Raw genomic sequence first — 24,299 nt, forward strand, 5'->3', positions numbered from 1 at the left:
CAGAGTTCATCCCACACTTCTGTTTTCTGATTTCCAGCTGTTTCTGAGTTTTAACTGTATCCTCTATTGTGAACACCGAGGCAAAATACTTGTTCAATTCATCTCCCAGCTCCTTATTTTTCATTCTCAATTCCTGGACTCACTTTCTATTAGACAGTTAAGAAATGAGGTCGAGCAAGTGACTGAAGTGTCAGTCAGGGAGCACAATTGGGAGCACCAATAGTTTCAAAATAGTTCTGGAAAAAGATGGGACAGGTCCACAGGTCAAGGCCCTAAACAGGAGCAGGGCCACTTTTGTGGGCATTAGGCAGGATCGAGCAGATGTCGATTCGGTGAGTTTGTTTGAAGGGAAAGGAATGACTGGCAAATGGGAGGTTTTAAAAGTGTGATATCAAGAGTCCAGGGGCAGTATATTCCTGTTAAGATGAAGGGAAAGAATGGTAAATTTAGGGATCTCTGGCAGACAAGGGACATTGAGGCTCTGGTCAGGTAAAAGAAGGAAGCAGACATTGGGTTTAGGCAATCGGGGACAAGTGAATCACTCTGACTATAAAAAGTGTAAGAAAACACTGAAGAGGGAAATCAGGAGGACAAAAAGAGGGTATGATATGGATCTGGCAGGTAAAATTAAAGACAATTCCAAGAGGTTCTATAGCTATATTAAGAGTAAAAGGGTGGCTAGAGAGAGAATAGATCCCCTTAAAAATCAGCATGGCCATCTGTGTGTGGAGCCACAGGAGATGGGTGAGATTTTTAATGAATACTTCTCCTCTGTGTTTACTGCGGAGAGCACCATGGGTGCTAAAGAAATAAGGGAAACAAGTGGTGATGTCTTGGGCACACGCATGCTACTTGGGAGGAGGTATCTGCAGCCTTATAAAAGCAAATTACTGCGGATGCTGGAATCTGAAACCAAGAGAGAAAATGCTGGAAAATCTCAGCAGGTCTGGCAGCATCTGTAAGGAGAGAAAAGAGCTGATGTTTCTTGTCTAGATGACCCTTTGTCAAAGCTCTGAAACATCAGTTCTTTTCTCTCCATCCAGATGCTGCCACACCTGCTGAGAATGGGGAGAGAGTGTGTGGGATGGAGATTTACAGCTTTTGGGGAATGAGAGAGGAAAGAATGTTCCATAGAAATTGTCTGTTCTGAATTTCTATCCTGTACTGACACTGATGACTTTTGTAAACTCATTTTACAGGATATTGAAAGAGGAATCACAGGCCGAAATCTCAAACGTCACGTCCAGACGTGACAGAATCATATTCCTTGGGACCTCAATATCATCGGACTTTGAATCCAGAAGGAGAAATGATTGTCCAGTCTGTCAATTTGAAAAGATTTGAAATGTCAGTGTGAGTGAAAAAGCATCAACACACTGCCACACTCGAGTGAGAGTGTTCCAATGCACTGACTAAAGAGCTTTAACCAGTTACACAGTCTGAATAAATATCACACCATTCACAGCGGGGAGAGACTGTAATCTTGTTCTGTGTGTGGACGAAGTTTCAACTGATTGTCCACCCAAGAGAGAGGCAAGGACACCTGCACCATGGAGAAACCATGGAAATGTGCGGACAGTGGGAAGAGATACAGAGCCCCATGTCTGCTGGAAGCTCATCGGCGCAGCCACACTGGGGAGAGGCCGTTCATCTGCTCTCAGTGTGGGAAGGGATTCATTCAGTCATCCCACCTGCAGTCACACCAGCGAGTTCACACTGGAGAGAGACCATTCACCTGCTCTCAATGTGGGAAGGGATTCACTCAGTTATCCAGCCTGCAGACACACCAGCGAGTTCACACTGGGGAGAGGCTGTTCACCTGCTCTCAGTGTGGGAAGGGATTCACTCGGTTACCCGACCTGCGGACACACCAGCGAGTTCACACTGGGGAGAGGCCATTCACCTGCTGTCAGTGTGGAAAGGGTTTCAGCGTTTCATCCCGGCTGCTGAGACACCAGCGAGTTCACGAGTGATGACAGGGGTTGGATTCTGCTGTTATTGTTTCTGCTCTCAGTTGCATCCAGGACTGCATTTTGTTCATTCTCACAGTTGGTCAATGGGGAGGGTCAGAGGGTTTCTTTCTGCTGGACTGGCCGGTCTCAGCCTCCAGGGCGCTGATGCTCTTTGAGTCTCTTTGCGAATACCTGGTTTCAAATGTCACAAGGATCACAGAGTGACAGGGTGTTAGGAAGTTTCGAGATATTTAGTCAGAAGAAAACAGAGGTTGGCAGTGCAAAGGTACATTTCTGAATGGAGGGCTGTGACAAGTGACATTCCTCAGGGATCAGTGCTGGGACTTTTGCTGTTTGTAATATATATAAATGATTTGGAGGAAAATGTAACTGGTTTGATTGATAAGTTTGTGGACGACACAAAGGTTGGTGGAAATGCGGATAGCGATGGGAACTGGCAGAGGATACAGCAGGACATAGATCAGTTGGAGACTTGGGTGGAGAGATGGCAGATGAAGTTTAATCCGGACAAATGTGAGGTAATGCATTTTGGAAGGTCTAATACAGATGGGAAATATACAGTAAATGGCAGAACCCTTAAGAGTATTCATAGGTAGAGGGATCTGGGTGTACAGGTACACAGGTCATTGAAAGTGGCAATGAGATGGAGAAGATAATCAAGAAGGCATACGGCATGCTTGCCTTCATCGGCCGGGGCATTGAGTTTAAAAATTGGCAAGTCATGTTGCAGCTTTATAGAACCTTTGTTAGACCGCACTTGGAATCTAGTGTTCAATTCTGGTCACCACACTACCCGAAGAATGTGGAGGCTTTGGAGAGGGTACGGAAAATATTTATCAGGATGTTGCCTGGTGTGGAGGGCATTAGCTATGAGGAGAGTTGGAGAAACTTGGTTTGTTCTCACTGGAACGACGGAGGTTGAGGAGGGCGACTTGATGGAAGTCTACAAGATTATGACAGGTTGGACAGAGTGGATACTCAGAAGCTTTTTCCCAGGGTGGAAGAGCCAGTTACTGGGGGGCATAGGTTTAAGGTGCGAGGGGCAAGGTTTAAAGGAGATGTACGAGGCAGGTTCTTTACACAGAGGGTGGTGGGTGCCTGGAACTCGTTGCCGGGGAAGGTAGTGGAAGCAGATACGATAGTGACTTTAAGATGTGTCTTGACAAATATATGAATAGCATAGGAATAGAGGGATATGGTCCCCAGAAAGGTAGGGGGTTTTAGTTCAGACGGGCAGAATGGTTGCTACAGGCTTGGAGGGCCAAAGGGCTTGTTTCTGTGCTGTAATTTTATAGAGAATAGAATAGAATCCCTCCAGTACAGAAGGAGGCCATTCAGCCCATCGAGCCTGTTCCGACCACAATCCCACCCAGGCCCTACTCCCGCAACCTCACACATTTACCCTGCTAATCCCCCTGACACTAGGATCAGTTTAGTATGGCCAATCAACCTAACCTTCACATCTTTGGACATTTATTGGTGAAACTAACAATGCAATAACACGAAGGGCCGATAGTTAACAGGGCTATAAAACAGGTGGATGTAATCGTCAACAGAGCCCAATTCCCTAAACCTTTCTCATATAGACTTTCACCCGTGCCCTCCTGGCGACCCCACAACATCTCCATCTCCCGTGGTCCAGCGCCACATCAACACGTCCCCCCAGGATGCACATCAGAACTGGAGGCAGCCAGCTGCACTCCGCACCCATTTGCCTGTGATGCCCCTGACAGGCGTCTGCTGGAGAGCTGGGACCGAGAGGGATCCAGCCGTCTTCCTGGTGATATGGATGTATCCTTGCCTTGCTGTTCACCCTGCTGCTCTTGAGATGCACCGGTGTCAGGAAAGGGGGAGTCGGAAAGCCGTGCATCCCATCGGCCAGAATCCCCCGGGTGGAAGGACCCAGCACCGTCCCCAGGCCCCCCTCCTCCCTCGAGGCGCCAATGGACCCCTGGGTCACTCCATGGGACGGTGAAGCTGACTGGGGGGAGAGAGTGGTGATTGGGAAATTCTGCAGGGGTGGTGATTGAGGAGGGGGTTGGGTGGAGCTCTGCAGGAGTCCTGATGGGGGAGAGAGCTAGTGATCGGGGAAACTCTGCAGGGGTGGTGATTGAGGAGAGGGTTAGGGGGTGGAGCTCTGCAGGAGTCCTGATGGGGGAGAGAGCTGGTGATCGGAGAAACTCTGCAGGGGTGGTGATCGGGGAGGGGGCGAGAGGGGGAACTCTGCAGGGGTGGTGATTGAGGAGAGGGTTAGTGGGGGGAGCTCTGCAGGAGTCCTGAAGGGGGAGGGAGCTGGTTGTCGGAGAAACTCTGCAGGGGGGGCGAGAGGGGGAACTCTGCAGGGATGCTGATTGGGGGGAGGGGTTGGTGATTTGGGGGAAACGCTACAGATGAGGAGATTGGCGGGGCGATTTCTGTGGGGAGGGGGGGATGTCCACTGAAGATGGAAACTGGGAGAATGGAGCGCATGCACAATGACACCCCTCCAGATCAGCAGCTGGCTTCCCCAGCAAGTTTAGGTTCCTCCCCTTCCTCCTGCAGTGAGTATTATATTGTGACTGTTTTTGACTAAGTGCCACAAGATTGATTTTTTAAATTTGCCCAAGAAACGAGTTTGAAACTTTTCTCACTCATTCAGCACTTCGAATTTTTTTCATGAAATTCCACCCGATGTCTTTTGGTTCTAAACCAGTGGAAACAGACATGCATTTTATCAAAACCTCTCAAAAGTTTGAATATCTCTATTAAATCTTTCCTTAACCTTTCCTGCTCTATAGAGTGCAATTCCAGCTTCTCTAATCTCTCCATATGGATTATCCATCCTGAGGTCCCTAGTATCACAGATGCCCATCTTCAGCCAATTCGATTCACTTCAAGGGATATCAATAAACTGCTGAAGGCGATGGATAAGGAAAAATCCAAACTGGCCAACTGCCCTCCAATGTCTCGAGTCTCGCTCATCAGCAAAATGATGGAAGATGTTGTTGCCAACGGTGCGATCAAGCAGCATTTATACAGCAATAACCTGCTCACTGATGCTCATTTTGGGTTCCACCGAGGACCACTCACCTCCTGCCTCATTTACAGCCTTTGTCCAAACATGGACAAAAGAGTTGAACTGGGTGATGTTGGAGTGATTGCCATTGACATCAAGGCAGCGTTTGACTGTGCGTGGCATCGAGCAACCCTATTAACATTGAAGTCAATGGGAATCAGGGGGAAACTCTCCACCGGCGAGAGCCACATCCCGCACAGAGGAGGATGATCGCGGTTGTTGGAGGCCAATCATCTCAGCCCTAGGGTAGTGTCCGAGGCCCATCCATCCTCAGTTGCTCCACCAATGACCCTCCCCCCATCATAAAGTCAAAAGCGGAGCTGTTCATTGATAATTGCAGTCCTCATGACTGAGAATGATACCAGGGATGAGGATTTTGTTTTATTCTTTCAGGGGATGTGAATGTGACTGGCAAGGCCAACATTCGTTGTGCATCACTGATTGCCCTTGTGAAGAAAGTGAGCCACTTTCTTGAATCGCGGCAATCCATCTGGTGTAGGTATACCCACAACGCTGTTAGGGAGTTCCAGGAATTTGATGCAGTGACAGAGAAGGAATGGTGATTGATTTTCAAGTCAGAATGGTATGTGATGTGGAGTACAATTTGCAGATGGTGGCATTCCCAAACGCTTGCTGCACTTGTTTTTCAAGTGGTAGAAGTTAGGGTTTGGAACATGCTGTGAAAACAGCCTTGGTGATTTCTTGCAGTGCATCTAATATGTGGGATACACTGCCACCATTGTGGGCTAATGGTGGAGAGTGAATGTTTAAGGTGGTATTTGAGATGCTGATCAGGCGAGCTACTTTGTCCTGGATAGGATCTACAAAATTGTTGCAGATACACTCATCCAGGTAAAGAATATTCCCCCTTACTCCTGATTTATACCTTGTGAATCATGGCAAGCCTTTGGGGAGTCATTAAGTGAGTAACCTGCCACAAAACTCCCAACCTCTGATCTGCTCTTGTAACCTCAGTATTTAAATGACTGGTCAATGGTAACCCCAAAGTTATTGCTGGTGGGGCATTCACTGATGGTAATGCCATTGAATATCATGGGAAGATGGTTCGATTTTCTTGCTGGAAATAGATATTTCCTGATAATTATGTGGTGTCAATATGAATTGACAATCAGCTCCAACCTGAATGTTGTCCTGGTCCTGCGCTGCATGCGGGCAGCTTCAGTATTCAGAGTTGTGAATGGTCATATACACTGCAATCATCAGTGAACATCCCCGTTTCCGACCCTACGGTGGGGAGACGGTAATTAATGAAGCCGCTGAAAATGATTAGGCCCAGGAGACATGAGGAACAACAAAATATATTTATATAGCGCCTGAAAGTAATAAAACATCCAAGGAGCATTGTAAAATAAAGTATGACATTGAGCCACAAAGAAGATATTTGGTTAGATGACCAAAAGTTTGGTCAAAGTGGTAGATTTTAAGGGGTGTGTTAAAGGAGTAAAGCGAGGTGGAGAGTTGGAGACATGTAGGGATGGTATTCCAGAGGTTGGAGCCGAAGCAATTGAAGGTAGAGCTTGCAATGGTGAAGCAAGGTCAGGGACAAACTAAAGACCAGAATTAGAGCAGTGTAATATATTGAGGGTTGTGGGGCTTATAGGAGATTATAGATATTGGGACAGGCAAGGTCATGGAGTGATTTGAGACCAAGGATGAGAATTTTAATATTAAGTTGTTGCTTTACTGGGTGGATCATCGTGCACAAGGGTGATAGTGGAATAACACTTAATGTGAGTTTAAACATGGCCAGCAGAGTTTTAGATGAACCCTGCAGTGACTCTTGCAGTGATGACTGACCTCCAACAACCACAGCCATCATCGTCTGTACCTGGTATATCCCCAACCGGTGGAGAGTTCCCCCCCGCCAAATCCTACCGACTCCAACCCTGTGTCGGTCCCTTTCTGCCAAACTCAGTCAAATGGTGTCTTGATGGATTTTCTTTGTTCTTTTTTTTGTTTTCTTTAAAGAAAACAAAATTTTCTTTGTTCTTCGTTCTGTTTGGAACATCCCAAATGCCCATCCAATTTCCTTGTTAATTGTTTATTGTCTCCACTTCCTCCACCCTCGTAGGCAGCGAGTTCCAGGTCATTACCATTCACTGCATCAAAATATTCTTCCTCACATCACCCCCCCCCCCCCCCCTCCCTTGCATCTCTGACCCAAAACAAGAAATCTGTGACCCCCCTCGTCCTTGTCCCTTCAGCGAATGGGAACAGCTTTTCTTTGTCCACCTTATCTAAACCTGTCAGAATCTTGTCCACCTCTATCAAATCTCCCCTCAACCTCCTTTGCTCCAAGGGGAACAACCCCAGCCTGATATTGACAATAAAGAACAAACTAACAGAATATGTTCCTGTCTGAAATCAAATGGGAATGTTTAATTTCTGTTTTAAAGATATTGTGAATATATTGTCCTGGACAATAAAGGAATCGGCTATAACTGAGCAAGAAGAAGACAGTTTCAATGTGGAATTGACTGGAATATTCTCTCTGGATTTAAACAATGGAGGAACTACAAACATGGAAGAAAATACATTTCAAAATGTGAACTCTGTACAGACTGTTTTCAAAATAGAACTTGAAAATTCACAAATGAACAGCAATGAAGACTTTCCTTTTGCAGGAGGAACTTTGGACTATAATTATTGTAAAAAGAAAAGTTTCAGAAAAGACTGCAAGCAGTAATTTCCATCTTCAGTGGACTGAGATTCCTGGACATGGAACCCAGCAGTGTGCTGTTACCAAGCTGGACTTGTGAATGTGAAGTGGACAATGGAGGGATTATTGTGTCTGTTGCAGGTTATAAGATAGATCAACAGAGGAAAACAGTGGATTTAGGAACAGGAGGAGGCCATTTGGCCCTTCGAGCCTGCTCCGCCATTCAATAAGATCATGGCTGTTGTTAAGATATACAGCATGTTGTATATTGTAATATTCTAAATGGGATATTATGAAGGTGATACATTTCCATTTTTTCCTGTTTTTGTTCCAAAAATCTAATTTCATAATTCCTATGTTTTAGAAATAAGAATTAGTTGCAAGAATTGCTTTTAAAAAATGGAAAACCTGGATTGAGAATCTGACAAAAACACCCTCAGGGAATTCGCAGTCACAAAGCATGGCCCATGTTGGTTTAAGAAGTCAAAACTCGAGAGGTAAGAACTGTAAAAGGTCAGCTGGGTCTTTTAGCTGGAGACATTGGGTCTGACAATTATTGTACTGTTTTTGCTAGGTGAATTCTTCATGAAGACATCAGGGAAAAAGGGTTTAGTTTTGAAGCGAAATATCTGTCGGACATTCCACCTGGTCTCTGTTACCATGGGGATATGTGATTCAGGGTGGAGCCTTGGTTAGAATTAGACCATAAGATATAGGAGCAGAATTAGGCTATTCGGCCCATCGAATCTGCTGTGCCATTCGATCATGGCTGATAAATCTCAATCCCATTCTCCTGCCTTTTCCCCATAACCTTTTGAGTCCTTTCCAATCAATGACCTGGTTCCACAGATAGACAGCGGACAGTCTGCAGTTAGCTTGGAAGCCACCAGTTGTGGGATCAGGAGCTGTGAACCAGCTGTGAGACTAGAAGCTGAGAGGACCATTAGAAACCAGGGGTGTTTCCAACATTTAAATCACTCAGCAAGAATGCAGTGAAGCCCATGTTTGGACTGAGGAGTCCACAGTTTGAGAGCTGAAAGGAAAATTGGAGGCTTGTTTAGTGAAAAGATAATGGATGGATTCCCATAAACTCTTGGAGCTTGGAGAATATCTGGAGTACTGGGGAGAATTAAAGTGAATTGTGGAGCTTGGTCCTAGGAACAGAAGTGAATGAACCTTCAAGATATTGTTAAGTATAAAGAAACTCTTGGGGTGAGGTAAAAAAATAGAACTAGGTTTATATCATAAATCTTTATTGAGTGTAGTATTCAATTTGTAGTGTTGTATTTTTAAATTTTATTTAAACATACAGTAAAGTTTGTTTTTGTTTAAAAATGTGGAATCTTGTGATGTAATTCTTTCAGTTAATCACTGGGTGTTCGAATTTCTCTGCAAATGTTTGCAGTCCTGACCGGGATCGCAAAAATTCACACAAACAGTGTTTCAAAACAAATCGAAGAAAAAGATGTTTTTTCTCCTTCAGTCCAAACGTTACACATGAAGAAACCCTCTTCTGGTATCTCCAATAATTTGTTTCTTCGAGCAATTCTTTTCATGGAACAATCAGATAATTGATGACTGAAAATGGAACTAATTGTATCCCTTTAAAGCAGGAGGGCGATCGCCCAGCACAGAGGGGAATTAGGGATTTCTCCCATAGACCAATTGACAGGGATTCTACCCTCCAACCACCTGAAGTGAATTCTTTACATGAATCATCCGTGCCAGTGCAGGTATCAACTTGAAGTTTGGCTGATCAGAAAATGCTTTGTTGCTGATTTTCCTTGTGTTAGGAAGTGACAGTGCCAAGGCCAGACCTTGTTTCCTCCTTGATCGGGATGTAACCCGTGTCCACATCGCCACTTCATTCTTCCACTGGTTGTATGGTTCAGACTCCGAGAACATCAGCAGGTAATCAGACCCTGACAATTCCCACTGCCTTTCAGTCATTTCTCACAAAAGCTGCTGGGATTGGAAGCTTCTGTCTGAAATATACTTTTAGTTTCCAACCTTCACCATTTGACAAGCATTTTCTGTTACCATGTTATAATCCTGACAGCCTTGGGGTGGAGTCAATCTTTATTTGGTCTAGATTTGTTCACAGAATCAAACATTACAGGTTCAACTCTGACTCCAAGCTATATTAGTGAGTCCCACTTTTTACCTGCTCATTATAACTATCTAATCAATACCCTCCATCTGAATAAACTTAACCTCTATTGATATAATTATCAGCCACAGTCAGACCATCCAAAAGCTCACTAATGGGTGTGACTGCCATGGTGCCTCAGCAGCTTGGGTGAACAAGTGAATCCTTTCCCACACACTGAGCAGGTGAATGGTCTCAGTTTGGAAACTAAGGGAAAATAAAATTTCAGGCAGAAGCTTCCAATCTGGTAGGTTTTATGAGAAATTGCTGAGAGTGAGTGGGAATTATCAGGGTCTCTCCCCAGTGTGAATTCCCTGATGTTTCAGTAGGTCAGATGATGTTCTAAACCTCTTTGCACAGTGAGAGCGCCTGAACGGGGTCTCCTCAGTGTGAATGCGCTGGTCGACCCTCAGGTAGGCTCAGGTTTTAAAGCAGCTCCCACAGTCAGAGCATTGAACAGGTTTCTTATTGGGGGAGGTGCCTCAGTATTCCAGCAGACTGGATGATTGACTGAGTCACTTCCCACACACACACATCAGATGAATGGCCTTTCCCCAGTGTGTAATCCTTTGTGTCTCAGCAGACTAGATAATTGAGTGAATCCCTTCCCACACTCGGAGCAGATGAATGGCCTCGGCCCAGTGTGAATGCGTTGGTGTGTCAGCGGGAGGGATGAGTGAGTGAATCCCTTCCCACGCTCTGAGCAGGGGAACAGTCCCTCACCCGTGTGAAATCGCTGGTGGTTCTGCAGGGTAGATGACTGAGTGAATCCCTTTCCACACACACAACAGGTGAATGGTCTCTCCCCATTGTGAACCCGCTGATGTGTCAGCAGGGCAGATGAATCGCTGAATTTCTTCCCACACTCAGAGCAGGTGAATGGCCTCTCCCTGATGTGAAGTCGCTGGTGATTCCTCAGGGTGGATGAATCACGAAATCCCCTTCCAAACTCAGAGCAGGTGAACGGTGTCTCCACAGTGTGGCTGCATCGAAGGGATTCCAGCTTCGAGGGGCAATTGAATCCCTTCCCACAGTCCCTCCACTTCCATGGTCTGAGTGTCTTTGTACATCTCCAAGTTCAGATGAAGGTTTGATCCCATGGATAACACATACATGGTCTCTCCTCACTGTGAATCCTTCAATCTTTTCCAGGCTGTGTAACTGGTTAAAGCTCTTTCCACAGTCAGTTCACTGGAATACTCTCACTCGAGTGAATGTGTCTCAGTGATTTTCCAGTCACACTGATGTTTAAATAGTTTGAAGGAACAGACAAAAATTTCCCATTCTAGTTTCAAATGCCGATGGTATTCAGATCCTGAATAATTGTGTGACTCTGTCAGATCCTAACGTCATGTTTGTTGAGATTTGTGTCTGTAAACTCTCCCCTTCTAATAGCCTGTGAAAGAAATTCACAAAAATCATTGCTGTCAGTACAGGATAAAAACTCAGAACAGACAATTCTAGTTTCTGTGGAACATTCTTTCCTCTCATTCTTGAAAATGTGTAAATCTCCATCCCAAACACTCTCCCTCCATTCTCACTTTGCTGGACCTGAAATAGACATTGTCCTGAGGGTGCTGATTCATCCTCATCGACAGATCCGTGCTGACTGTTTCATGTACAGGACACATATTCCCGAAATCTTCACACAGGCTTGTGTCTAAACATATAAAAAATTTGCATATTTAGTGAACTAAAAATGTATGCAATATTCAGAACTCTATTACATGATTAGAGATACAGATGGGTGCGGAAGAACTTGACTTAGGGAGCAAGGAATCATGTTCTGGAACTCACTGACGATGAGAGTGGTGGAAGTGGAGACGACCAGTGATTTCAAAATAAAATTGGTCGGGCACTTGAAGGAATGAAACGTACTGGGGAACAGGGATATCGAGGAAAAATGGCACTGAGTGGATTCCCCGACAGAGACTTGGCACGGACTCAAGTTGCTGAATTGATTTATCTTGTGCTCTGATGACTCTTTGACTGGAAAATATACAGAGTAGTTACAATACTATTCTGGAATTAAACAAAATCAACTGTAATACAAATACATAAATAATAGTCTTATCATGCACCATATAGTAAGAAGTCTCACAACACCAAGTTAAAGTCCAACAGGTTTATTTGGAATCACAAGCTTTCAGAGCGCTGCCCCTTCATCAGGTGAGAAGGAGCAGCACTCTGAAAGCTCGTGATTCCAAATAAACGCGTTGGACTTTAACCAGGTGTTGTGAGACTTCTTACTGTGCCCACCCCAGTCCAACACCGGCATCTCCACATCATATGCACCATATAACAACACCAGACATATCAATGTTGTTACGATCCTCATGGTCACCTTATAATAAACACATTCCCACAAATCACAATAGAATAAACTAAAAGACAATGTTTCATTTAAAAAAAAGTTACTTTAAAAATTAATCTAAAATTAACATCACTGAATCATGCATTAAGAAACAGTATTTGAATAGACAAGATAAATTACACTTTAAAAAGCTCAGGCAATAAAAACAGGTTCCACAAAATCACAAACATTTCCCCCTCAGTATATTTGGCTCTAATTCCAGTTCCAGAGAATTTCTCTGTCTCTGTATTTCCCAGGGGGAGAAAGAAAGTGTTTTCCTCACAGATGTTGTCCAGAGGAGGAGGTTTGAGTCTGTGTGTGAAGTTTGAGTCTGTGGTGAAGCTACAAACAGAAGCTGTTCTGTTTCAAATCAAACTGCGGGACTTGGAAGAAAATGATGGGAAGAGATTTTGCAAAGTCCCCTCCCCCACTCCCTCAGCTGGCAGCCCAGCGCGCAGGCGCAGAGAGCGCTGCTGAGCCGAGCTGTCCGGAGCAGGCGCAGAGAGCGCTGCTGAGCCGAGCTGTCCGGAGCAGGCGCAGTGCGGCTGCCGCCAGCGGTCGCTCTCGATCTCTTTTTGGAGCAGCAGCCGCAGAGAGAGGGGGGAGGGGGAGATCACCGAGCGGCTTCTCGCTCTGGCCGGAGCCGTCAGCCAGTTGCCTGGAAACCTTGGCTGGATCTGGTGCAGGGGGAAGGGAACAATGGGTGGGGGCGGGGCTCCCGTGGACGCGCGCCCGGGCCTGCGCACTGGAACCACAGGACGTCACATGGGAACAGACTTATTCCTATTGGCTAATTCAGGCGATGTTCCATTGTGCCGTCACAATGCGGAAGTGGGCCAATGATTGAATCTTCCTCTCGGCAACATCTGGGAGGAAATCAATGTTTCCCCCTTTCCATTTCTTTTCTCATTCTGGGGGAAATTGGGGACTTGCAGCAACTGAAGGGTAAGGAAGTGAATCCAGTCTGTATATTCCACACATTTTTAGTCCAGTTATATCAGCTCTCTGGGTCCAGGACAGGAAGCAGTGAGCATGGATCTGTCAATCAGCACCTTCAGGAGAATTGGGAGGGTGAATATTAGATACAGCAGAGTGAGAATGGAGGGAGAGTGTGTGGGATGGAGATTCACAGCTTTTGGGGATTGAGAGAGAAAGAATGTTCCATAGAAACTGGAATTGTCTGTTCTGAATTTCGATCCTGTACTGACACTGATGACTTGTGTCAACTTGTTTTGCAGGATATTGAAAGAGGAATCACAGGCTAAAATCTCAAACGTCACGTCTAGATCTGGCAGAGTCATATTCCCTGGGACCTGAATAGCATCGGCCATTGAATCTGGAAGATTTGAAAAGATTTCAAACATCAATCTGACTGAAAAAGCACCAACACACTTCCACATTCAAGTGAGAGTGTTCCAGTGCACTGACTGAAGAGCTTTAACCAGTTACACAGCCTGAATAAATACCACACCATTCACAGCGGGGAGACACTGTACACGTGTTCTGTGTGTGGACAAGGCTTCAACTGATTGGCCACCCAAGGGAGAGGCAAGGACACCTGCACCATGGAGAAACCATGGAAATGTGCGGACTGTGGGAAGAGATACAGAGCCCCCTCTCTGCTGGATGCTCATCGGCGCAACCACACTGGGGAGAGGCCATTCATCTGCTCTGAGTGTGGGGAGGGATTCATTCGGTTCCCCCACCTGCAGACACACAAGCGAGTTCACACTGGAGAGAGACCATTCACCTGCTCTCAGTGTGGAAAGGGATTCACTGTGTCATCCACTTTGCAGAGACACCAGCGAATTCACACTGGGGAGAGGCCGTTCACCTGCCCTCAGTGTGGGAAGGGATTCAACCAGTTATCCAATCTATGGACACACCAGCGAATTCACACTGGGGAGAGGCCATTCACCTGCTCTCAGTGTGGGAAGGGATTTACTCGGTCATCCGACCTGCAGGCACATCAGCGCGTTCACACTGGGGAGAGACCGTTCACCTGCTCTCAGTGTGGAAAGGGATTCTCTGTCTCATCCACTTTGCAGAGACACCAGCGAATTCACAATGGGGAGAGGCCGTTCACCTGCTCTCAGTGTGGGAAGAGATTCGCTCGGTCATCTGACCTGCGGATACACCAGCGAGTTCACACTGGGGAGAGGCCGTTCACCTGTTCTCAGTGTGGGAAGGGATTCATTCGGTCATCCGTCCTGCGGACACACGAGCGAGTTCACACTGGAGAGAGGCCATTTACCTGCTCTCAGTGTGGGAAGGGTTTCGCTCGTTCATCCAACCTGCAGAGACACCAGCGAGTTCACATGGGGAGAGGCCATTCACCTGCTCTCAGTGTGGGAAGGGATTCACTCAGTTATCCCACCTGCTGAGACATCAGCGAGGTTACACTGGGGAGAAACCGTCCACCTGCTCAGTGTATAAAAAGGGTTCAGAATTTCATCCCAGCTGCTGAGACACCAACAAGTTCACAGGGGTTGGATTCTGCTGTTATTGTTTCTGCTCTCAATTACATCCAGGACTGCATTTTGTTCATTCTCACAGTTGGTCAATGGGGAGGGTCGGGGGGTTTCTTTCTGCTGGACTGGCCGGTCTCATGACTTTGCCTCCAGTGGGCTGATGCTCTTTGAGACTTGTTGCGAATACCTCGTTTCAAATTTCACACGGATCACAGAGTGACCGGGTGTGAGGAAATTCAGAGATACTTAGTCAGCATTTCTGTTTGAAACCTCCCCAAATGCCCATCCAATTTCCTTTGTAATTGTTTATTGTCTCCACTTCCTCCACCCTCATAGGCAGCGAGTTCCAGGTCATTACCGTTCACTGCATCAAAATATTCTTCCTCACATCCCCCGCTGCATCTCTGACCCAAAACCATAAATCTGTGTCCCCCTCGTCCTTGTTCCATCAACTAATGAGAACAGCTTTTCTTTGTCCACCTTATCTAAACCTGTCAGAATCTTGTCCACCTCTATCAAATCTCCCTTCAACCTCCTTTGCTCCAAGGAGAACAACCCCAGCTTGACATTGACAATAAAGAACAAACTAACAGAATATGTTAATACCTGAAATCAAATGGGAATGTTTAATTTCTGTTTTAAAGATATTGTGAATATATTGTCTTGGACAATAAAGAAATTGGAATAACTCAACTTGGGTGTGGTTGAATGAAATATATCAATCTGGTATCCACCTACAGTCCAGTGAAAGTCTGGAATGTGTAGCTGGAAATCCCTCCCTAACAGCACTGTGGGTGTACTTACACCTCAGGCATTGTAGCAGTTCAGGAAGGCAGCGTTGGGGTTGACCATGGCCGAGGCAGCTACATACAGCCACATGTTCTGTTATAATTGAAGGACTGCAGATTGAATGTGAGGCATTGTGGGACTGGACTATCTTGACCACATTCCTGTGACTGCTCAGTTTCTGCAATCACGGACCATTAAAGCTGCTTAGCAGGGCCCCAACAGAGGACCTGGTGAGAATATTTATTCAGAATGAGTTTGAATTAAACTTATCCCAGGACCGGCTAGTGTTCAGCGGCTGAGATTCCTGAATCTGTGAAGAGGAGGTCTGACCAATCAACAAACAGTGGCAGATAGTTGGTTAAGAAGTTAAAAAGCGTTCTCAGGCATTGTTTAAATTATTTTATCCCAAATTTGTGATAAGAACTGTGAGGGACTTGTGACCCGTTAGTCGGTGCAGTAACGGTATTCTCCAAATAGCACTGGACTGAAAAGCAGACCTCAGAGTAGATTCTAATGGTTATAAACTGACCCAAGCATGGCCAGTGAAAAAAATCAAAGCTCGAGTGAGGACTGGACAGGTCTCTTACCTGCTGTTTGGAAACTAAGAACAAGAAACTTATCGATAAAATTATTAGAGAATACAGCTAACGTTTCAAGTCTGGAAGACACTTCATAACAGCTCTTATGAAGGGTCATCCATACCTGAAACATTGGCTCCATTCTCTCTCCACAGATGCTGTCAGACCTGCTGAGCTTTTCCAGCATTTTCTGTTGTTGTTTCAGGTTCCAGCATCCACAGTATTTAACTTTTATGATAAAATGATTCGGTCTGATTGGAATCCCCACCACCTTCCTGCAAAACAGAGGGAGTGGTGGCAAAAGGGGAAAAAGGATAAGGATGATAAAGTCTGGGTTCTGATTCTCTGAGCCCATGTAGAATCAACAAAATGAGTGAAGCAGTTTATAAAGAACAGAAGTTATCCATCCCTAACAAAAACTGATCAAATAAAAATAATTAGGTTGTGGAATATAACAAAAAAATTAAGAGATGACGATTACAATCTAGTTTGTTTTGATTTTTATACTTGTGTAAAGTGGTATTATTGAGGGCCAAATTTTTTCTGCTCACTCCCCATCCCTTCAGGTTCTGTAGAAAAGTTAACCCTTTCAGCAGACAGTTCATTTGTTTTCAAATCATCTGAAAACTCATGTCTATTTTAGTTTATAATTGAAGATTTATGGGAATTGGCTAAGATAGGCTTTCGGCACTTTTAAAGTATAAAAAAGTGGTCTTGGGAAGGCAATTTGGTAGAGAGAGGTGGAGGGAGAGATGTTTACAGAGAGGTGTTGAGAGCTGTTGGTTTTACAAGTTATCCACGTTTTTGGAGCGGTCACTTCATGTCCTGGTCTGAGAGGGATGGAGAGAAGTCTGTTCAATTGTTAAAGTTAAACTTTCTCTATTAACTGTTAATCGACACTCTGTTTTTTATCTTTCTGACTTGATACATTTTTAATGATTAATAAACTTTCTGAATTCACCATTTAAAGTGTTCTTTCTTGCCACATGGTCAAGACACTGGAACCTGGTGTGATTTACGATGAGGGAGGTTTTTGTAAACAAGAGAACCCCCATAAATCTTAGTTCAAATAAATCAAAGTTCTTACAAATGGAATGCAATCTTTTATTACGAGAGAAATTGACCGCAGAAGTAAAGATATTATGCTTCAGTTATACAGGGCGTTGCTGAGACTGCATCTTGAATACGTGCAGTTTTGTCTCCTATTTAAGAAATGATACAAATGCATTGAAAGTGGTTCAGAGGAGGTTTAATCGATTGCTTCCCAATTCTTGACCCTCACAGGATATATTTTGTCCGATTTTTCTTGTCTTCATCTCTGACAAAGAGTAATCCTGACTCAAAATGTTGTCTCTATTCTCTCTACAGATGCTGTCAGACTTGCTGAGATTGTCCAGCATTTTCTGTTTTTGTTTCAGATTCCAAAAACAGCAGAATTTTGCCTTTATACTGATTCTTGTTCGATAAGGGCATCAAAAGTATCAGGTATAGCACGAGAACGCAACACAAAAAGATCAGCCATGATCTAAATAAACGGTGGAGCAGACTCAAAGGGCCAAATGGCCAATTTCTGCTCCGATGTCGAATGTTGGTCACAAATTCCTGAGAATTGTGAAACAAGGCTGGAAGATTCGCCTTGCTTGTGTTAGTGGGAAAATGTCCAGGAGAACCATCACTGTGAAGGACAGTTCTGGGATTAAAGGTTGTCAGACTGGAAAAGGAAAACAATGGAAATAAACCCTTGAGGAGTGAAAAATCACTTTGGGCTGGTTTTTGGAGAAAGAGTGTCAACATTCCAAGGCAGAGTAAAATATATCCATTGAGTGGATATTTAATGGTGTTCAGAGTAAAAGGGCAAAGTTTAATTTTACAGTTTAAGGACTATGTTCCCTTCAAAAAAGTGTTTAATCATTGTTGCCTCCAGTTTGTTGGAGTAAACATCAGAAAACTTGAAGTTTTGTCATGTGAATCTTTAATTTGTTTACTGGGTTCAGAATTCATTTTTAAAAATTGTTGATCGTCAGAGATGCTAACAGTTCATTTAAAGCCACACGTTTTGACTTCCCATTTGAGCCTGTGGCACCTTTCTGTCTCTCTATTGCTCGTGTCAATGACAGCCAGGCGACGGAGCTGAGGGCTGAATTTAGCTGAGAATAATGGGGCCTGCGTCCCAGTTGGGAAACTGCCCTGGGCGTCGCACTAATGGAGAGACAGGAAAGTGTTGGAGGACTGAGTGGGAAATGGGCCTCCAACCAATTGTTATATCAGTCACTCAGAACTAAAGAGAAACCTGTCTCTTTAAATACAGATACAGGGAAGAGGCTGCACTGAAATCTGCTCTTCAAACCTGCACAAAAGCAGGAGGCTGAGATTGACAGGCTGCGGGAGGAGTCCATTCAGCCCATCGTGCCCCTGCTATCTCTTTGAAAGGACTCTGATTCATCCAACTGCTCTGTTCTTTCCTGCTCTGTGCTTTTGCTACCAAATAAACCTGTTGGACTTTAACCTGGTGTTGTTAAACTTCTTACTCTGTTCTTTCCCCACAGCCCTGCAAATTCTTCCCTTTCAAGTCTTTACCCTTTGGAAAGATTCGCTTGAATCTGCTTTCAGGCAGATCAGAACAACTCGCTGTGTCAAACAATAAAATAAAATCTCATCTCCCCCTCTGGCTCCTTTGGCAATTACCTTAGAGGGATTCACTTTCTGTTAAAGAGCCTGCCAACCCCTCTCACCCACTTTCCCTAAAGTGCATCAATTTCATCAGGAAAAATCCAGAACAGTCAAATATTTTTACTGATAAAAGTTTATCAATGAAACAGAACATGGTTAAAACAAACAGAAAATGACTTGAGGATCAAAGACAACCAGAGTAAAAGGATGTTCACAATGTTCTGGACACAAATGGTTTCTCTTTATCTGTTCCCTGACCTCTTTGTGGTAAAGGCAGAATTCTCTGGATAGTAAATTTAAAAAGAAGTTTATTGAATGAAAAAGGTTCACTGAACAACTGAACACAGTGGCATAGTGGTTACTGCTGCCTTACAGCGTCCTGGCTTGGGTCCCTGTCTGTGTGGAGTCTGCACATTCTCCCCATGTCTGCATGGGTTTCCTCCGTGTCCTCCGGTTTCCTCCCACAGCCCAATGATGTGCAGGTTAGGTGGATTGGCCATGCTAAATTCTCATTCAGTGTACCTGAACAGGCGCCAGAGTGTGGCAACTCGGGGAATTTCACAGTAACTTCATTGCAGCGTGAATGTAAGCTTCTTTGTGACTGATAAATAAACTTTAAGACATTGACTTTCACAGCTTCATGCGGGTGATCAGTCTGTAGAAGAGTAACCCTCTCTGGCTCCTTCTTTGACAGGAATTTCCTTGGAACTCAGCCTTTGGAGTCTTCAGAATTTGGTTCACAAGGAAAACCTTCAGAACCTCTACTTTTATCCCCAAAGTGACCGTTACCACACGTCAGAGTTGGGCCTGTTGGAACATGACAATTGGTCAATTTGGTCACCAGATTAATTGAATTGGATCCTCAATTACTGACACCACTTTCTCTCATTATCTTAGACAGGAATACAAGAGAACTGGTTCATACTATCCCTTTATCTGATTCTATACAATCCCTTATTCACACAGTTTCAAATGTTGAGGCTAATCAGAGTTTGAAGATCTCTCTCGCCAGTACACTACGCCAGCTGCGGCACAGTGGCACAGTGATTAGCATTGCTGCCTCACAGCGCCAGGGATCTGGTTTCGATTCTCGTTTTGGGTCACTGTCCATGTGGTGTCTGCACGTTCTCCCCGTGTCTGCGTGGGTTTCCTCCAGCCGCTCCTGTTTCCTTCCCCAGTCTGAAAGACGTGCTGGTTTGGTGCATTGGTCATGCTAAATTCTCCCTCAGTGTAACCCGAACAGGCGCCGGATGTGGTGACTAGGGGATTTTCACAGTCACTTCATTGCAGTGTTAATGTGAGCCTACTTGTGACACAAATAAATAAACTTTAAAAATTTATCTTCATTGCACATTCGTTACATACACAGCAATTAAGATTTTACATTTTAACAGCAAATAAAAACTCAGTCTTTTACTATAACGACTGATTCATTAATTGTAACTCAATTGAGGATCACTGCTTATTCAATCACCATGATGCCCCTCCGTGGCCACAGGTATCCTTAATGGTAGGCATGAACCCAGAATGTTTGAGTGATTCAGGTAGATGACTGAAAATTCAGTAAAGAAACTCTCATGTCTGTTTGAGCTACATTGCTGGAAGTAAGCTTACCAGCGCTGCTCCAATTACGTTTGCATAATGAATATGGAGTTTAGGGAATGCAGTTGATGAAAAGATCAATAATTGTCTTCGAATCCATACAGTGCAAAAGGAGGCCATCAGGCTCTTCGAGTCTGCAGTGACTCTCCGACAGGGTATATTTTCCTGGTCCTCTTCCCTGCTCCATCACCGTAACCCCACAGATTTTTCGTGGCGATTTATTCTAACCCACAAATTTCTGACAAGTTGGCATGCTGAACGCATCTAACCTGCACATCATTGAACTGTCGGAGGAAAAGGGGCACCCCACACAGACACTGGGAGCATCTGCAAACTCCACGTAGCCTGGAACTGAACCCGGATTCCTGGAATTATGAGGCAGCAGTGCTAACCACTGTGACACCACTGTACCAATTAATGACAGCCAAGCACGCACGATGGGGTGAATGGCCCATCGCAAGATCTGCAAATGTTCTGAATTTACAGAATTTCTTTGGTGGTTTACACACTTCGCTGTGCGGAAGTGAGCAGTGAGGATAAGGTGGTGCTGCTCCATTGGATGACTGTCAATGAAACGCAAAATACAGCCATGGTCTGCTCCGCTACTTTTGCCTTCACTGACTTTGCCCGGGTGCAGACAGCAACGGAATGAATCGTTTCAGTAATTGCTGATGGCGAGTTGTGGGGCTGATCAACAAGGAAGGATCACTGCTTAAATCTGGTGAACATTATCCATTTCCAAACAATCCAAGAGCGGAGAACACATGTGATCTTAAGTTTATGTCGTTAACTTTAGCTGTCTCTTATTTACACTGCCATTCACATGGTCTCTGGTAATGACGGTTTCATTAAATGAGACAAATAGAAAGGACACAGTGATTTTCAGGTAGCAATGTGAAAACTCCGCAATGACGGTAAATCACGCCACCTGCTGGTGGTTTCGGGTAGCTTTGTTTGTCGAGTTTGTCAAAATCAGTTGTCACCCCTTGAATTATTTGAATTAATTTCCAGTCATTTGATAGCGATAAGGAGGTTTACAAAAAATGAGAGGTTGGTATAACAAAGAGACGGAAGCAATGAGACAGAGTTATGATGAAAGTCACATGAGACACAGAAGGAACCAGAAAATGCGATTCTTTACAGCTCTCATTTATTGGCGGGGAATATCCATCAGTTCCGGCAGCGTAGCCAATCCTGTCTCTGGGAAATGCCCCTCAGTTTCTCAAAAAATAAACCCAGATTATAACAGGGGCTACCCTTTACACTGGATTGGAATTATCGGCAGAATTAGAGCATTTTGTTACTTTGCATCGAGATGTATACCCGGAAACCATGTGTTCTCCATGCTCCTTACTGATTATAATGATCTTGCTGCCCGGCGGGTCCATTATTAAATGGTAACCATGTCATCCAGTGGTTATTTTTAAACCCTGACTTTTGAGCTAATCTGTATTTACGTGACATGAATGAGTGGCAAAACTTCAGTGTTCCAGGTTCATTTCGAATTAACAATTCGGGAAGGACAGTGTGGACTGGACTGCCGTTACTTGATAACCTGCACTACCCTAACTCTACTCTGGTACATGCAGTATTCCGGGGAAGCTCCAAGATATTTCCTGAAGAAATATAGCTTAGGGGGTTACGAAAGGTCCCCAAACGGAGGTTTTCTGCAGATTTGCAGAAGGGAAATGAAACAGTTCCTTATATCTCGCTGTCGGATACTGCCGTGTATTTCCGTGCGATGGAGCACACACTGATACAGAGATAGAGCGGATCCAGTCCGAAACCCCCCAGAATGGGGGTTCCAGTTGGTGGCCAGAAGATGGCGCTGTCACACCGATCAATCGGGACAAGAATTAAACCCAGTGAGAGTCACAGAAAAGAACAAAACATAACCCCCCATAAGAAGAAGTGAGGGACACTTGCGGAATTGTATCAGTTGATTTTAACGCGCGTTCATAATAAAACTCGCCTTTGGAAATCTATTTGATCTATTTCGTTCACTTAGTGTTTTGAAGCTGTTTCCATGCCTCTCTGTAACATTAAACAACTCTTGTTCATCTCCCCTTTTAGATTTCTGGAGCCTTTGGCCCGAGACCAGTTCTCTGGTTTTATTTGATCAGAGTGTGTTGTTGGGTCAGAAACAGTTTATGAAAAATGAACAGATTTCAGAACTCATTGGCTTTGATCATTCAATTGAATTTCACAATCTTTCCCGAACAGTATTCGAATATTCATCTGATTTACAGAAACGAGGAGCAGCGAGAAACAGATGAACAATGCGGATATGATAAGAAGTTTAATGCTACCCTGGTATTCGGTGGAGACAGTCAGGGAGATGTGGAAACTGGCTGCTCTGAACTTCGGATTTATTTGAGAAATCAAAGTCGCAACTTTATGAAATGTGTTCAGGGTGTGCAAGCTGTCTGGAATGTAGCAATAGTGATCAAATAAACGCTATGAACAGCTCACCCTCAAAGGCCCCCAGAAACTGAAAAGGGAGACGGAGCGAGTGGTGTTCAATATGGTAAGCAGGCATGGAAAAGGAAGGAAAGGACAAATAGGGACTTCGGGATCAGAGGACGTCGCACAGACATGGAGAACTGTCCGTCTGCTGTGTGTGTGGCGCTTCACGGTCAGGTTTGACGGATGTTTGGGATTTTATCACCCAGGTCTGATTTTAGAGGAATACAGAGTTGATTAGCAGCAGAAGGGACGATTTAATTGACACATTCATTATGTGATGGACTTGTCGGCCTAAAACGGTTCTGCAGTTTGTTTCCTCGGCCTCTCCTGGAAACAGTTGGGTGACAGTTGATCCGAGGTGAATATGGTTTCCTGTCGGTTTGTGTTTGAGCGGCTGACAGCGCCGCTGCTCATTGTGGCTGCATCTGCCAGAACTTCTATACAGCAGCGAGGAGCTCTGACTTATCCTGCTGAGACAGTTTTTGTACAGGAGTCAGACTGCTTTCCATCACTGTGAGGCTGAAAGCGCAGTAATACACGGCCGCGTCAGACAACTGCAGATCCGAGATAGTCAAACTGATGGATTTCTTCGGGGTTTGGAGGTCAGTCGAGAAACGGATTTTAGCAAAATCTGCTTGATATTCATTACCCCCCGAGTTCTTTCTCAGTATGTACTCGGGCTGGGAGTCTGGATGCTGTCGATACCAGTATAAATTATAGCTGGTTTCTGCAGTATCATAGTTGCAGTTTAATGTCACCGCGTCTCCTTCTGTCTTAACATCTGAGGACAGCGGCTGAGTGACAGAATCTCCATGGGTCAGACCTGGAAAATATGTTCAGATAGATAAAGAATAGAGTGACGTCTACTCAACAGTAAGATTCAACCCAAGTTTTGGAAATGAGAAAACAAACGTGATGTACAGAAATACCTGTTAGAAATGCCCCCCACACAATCCAGGTGCCGAGTACCCGCATTGTCTCTGTCCGCTCTGTAAAGGAGGAATCGGATATTTGAAGACACCCATTCTAATCCCCACCCTTATTAATCTGATGACGAGTCTCAGAATGCTCACGCGTCAATTCCGTGTCTCGCCAGTGGCTCCGTGAGATTGATAATTGCTCAGATGACTGTTAGTGAATGGAAGCTCTCCAACCTGTCCTCCATTCGGTGTCCCTGTTGGGCGAATTGTTCCGCTTTGGAAACGGGATGTCAAGAAAAAAAAATCTTCATTTTGTTATTGGAACGGAGGAGCAAGGAGTGTTGATTGATTTGGTGGATTTCCAATCAATGTTCTGTGCACATTCTCTTAGCTTTCGCATCCGAGCATTAGTGCCTGAGACTCCAGTGAGAGTCCAGAGAACGGTGGAGGCTGAGGGCCACAGAATAATTTTAAAGCTGAGTGAAACCAACATTTTAACTAAAATTTATGCCACGGTTCAAGAAGATCAAGGCAGCAAAGTGGATTTAAACGGAAGATCAGATGAACTGTAATCTGACTGAATGGTAGAGCAG

At 44.7% G+C, this 24,299-nt stretch overlaps 1 protein-coding gene across 1 annotated transcript; it reads left to right on the forward strand.

The window, feature by feature from the left end:
* The first annotated feature begins 1,550 nt into the window (after window positions 1-1,550).
* LOC144486946 (uncharacterized) lies at window positions 1,551-22,774 on the forward strand. Its single transcript, XM_078204959.1, has 3 exons — window positions 1,551-1,961; window positions 13,755-14,522; window positions 22,544-22,774. Exons 1-3 carry the CDS (start codon window positions 1,551-1,553, stop codon window positions 22,772-22,774), a joined length of 1,410 nt encoding a protein of 469 aa, XP_078061085.1.
* The last annotated feature ends 1,525 nt before the right edge of the window (window positions 22,775-24,299 follow it).

The sequence above is a fragment of the Mustelus asterias genome, unplaced genomic scaffold (assembly GCF_964213995.1).
Source record: "Mustelus asterias unplaced genomic scaffold, sMusAst1.hap1.1 HAP1_SCAFFOLD_528, whole genome shotgun sequence".
NCBI classification, from domain to species: domain Eukaryota; kingdom Metazoa; phylum Chordata; class Chondrichthyes; order Carcharhiniformes; family Triakidae; genus Mustelus; species Mustelus asterias.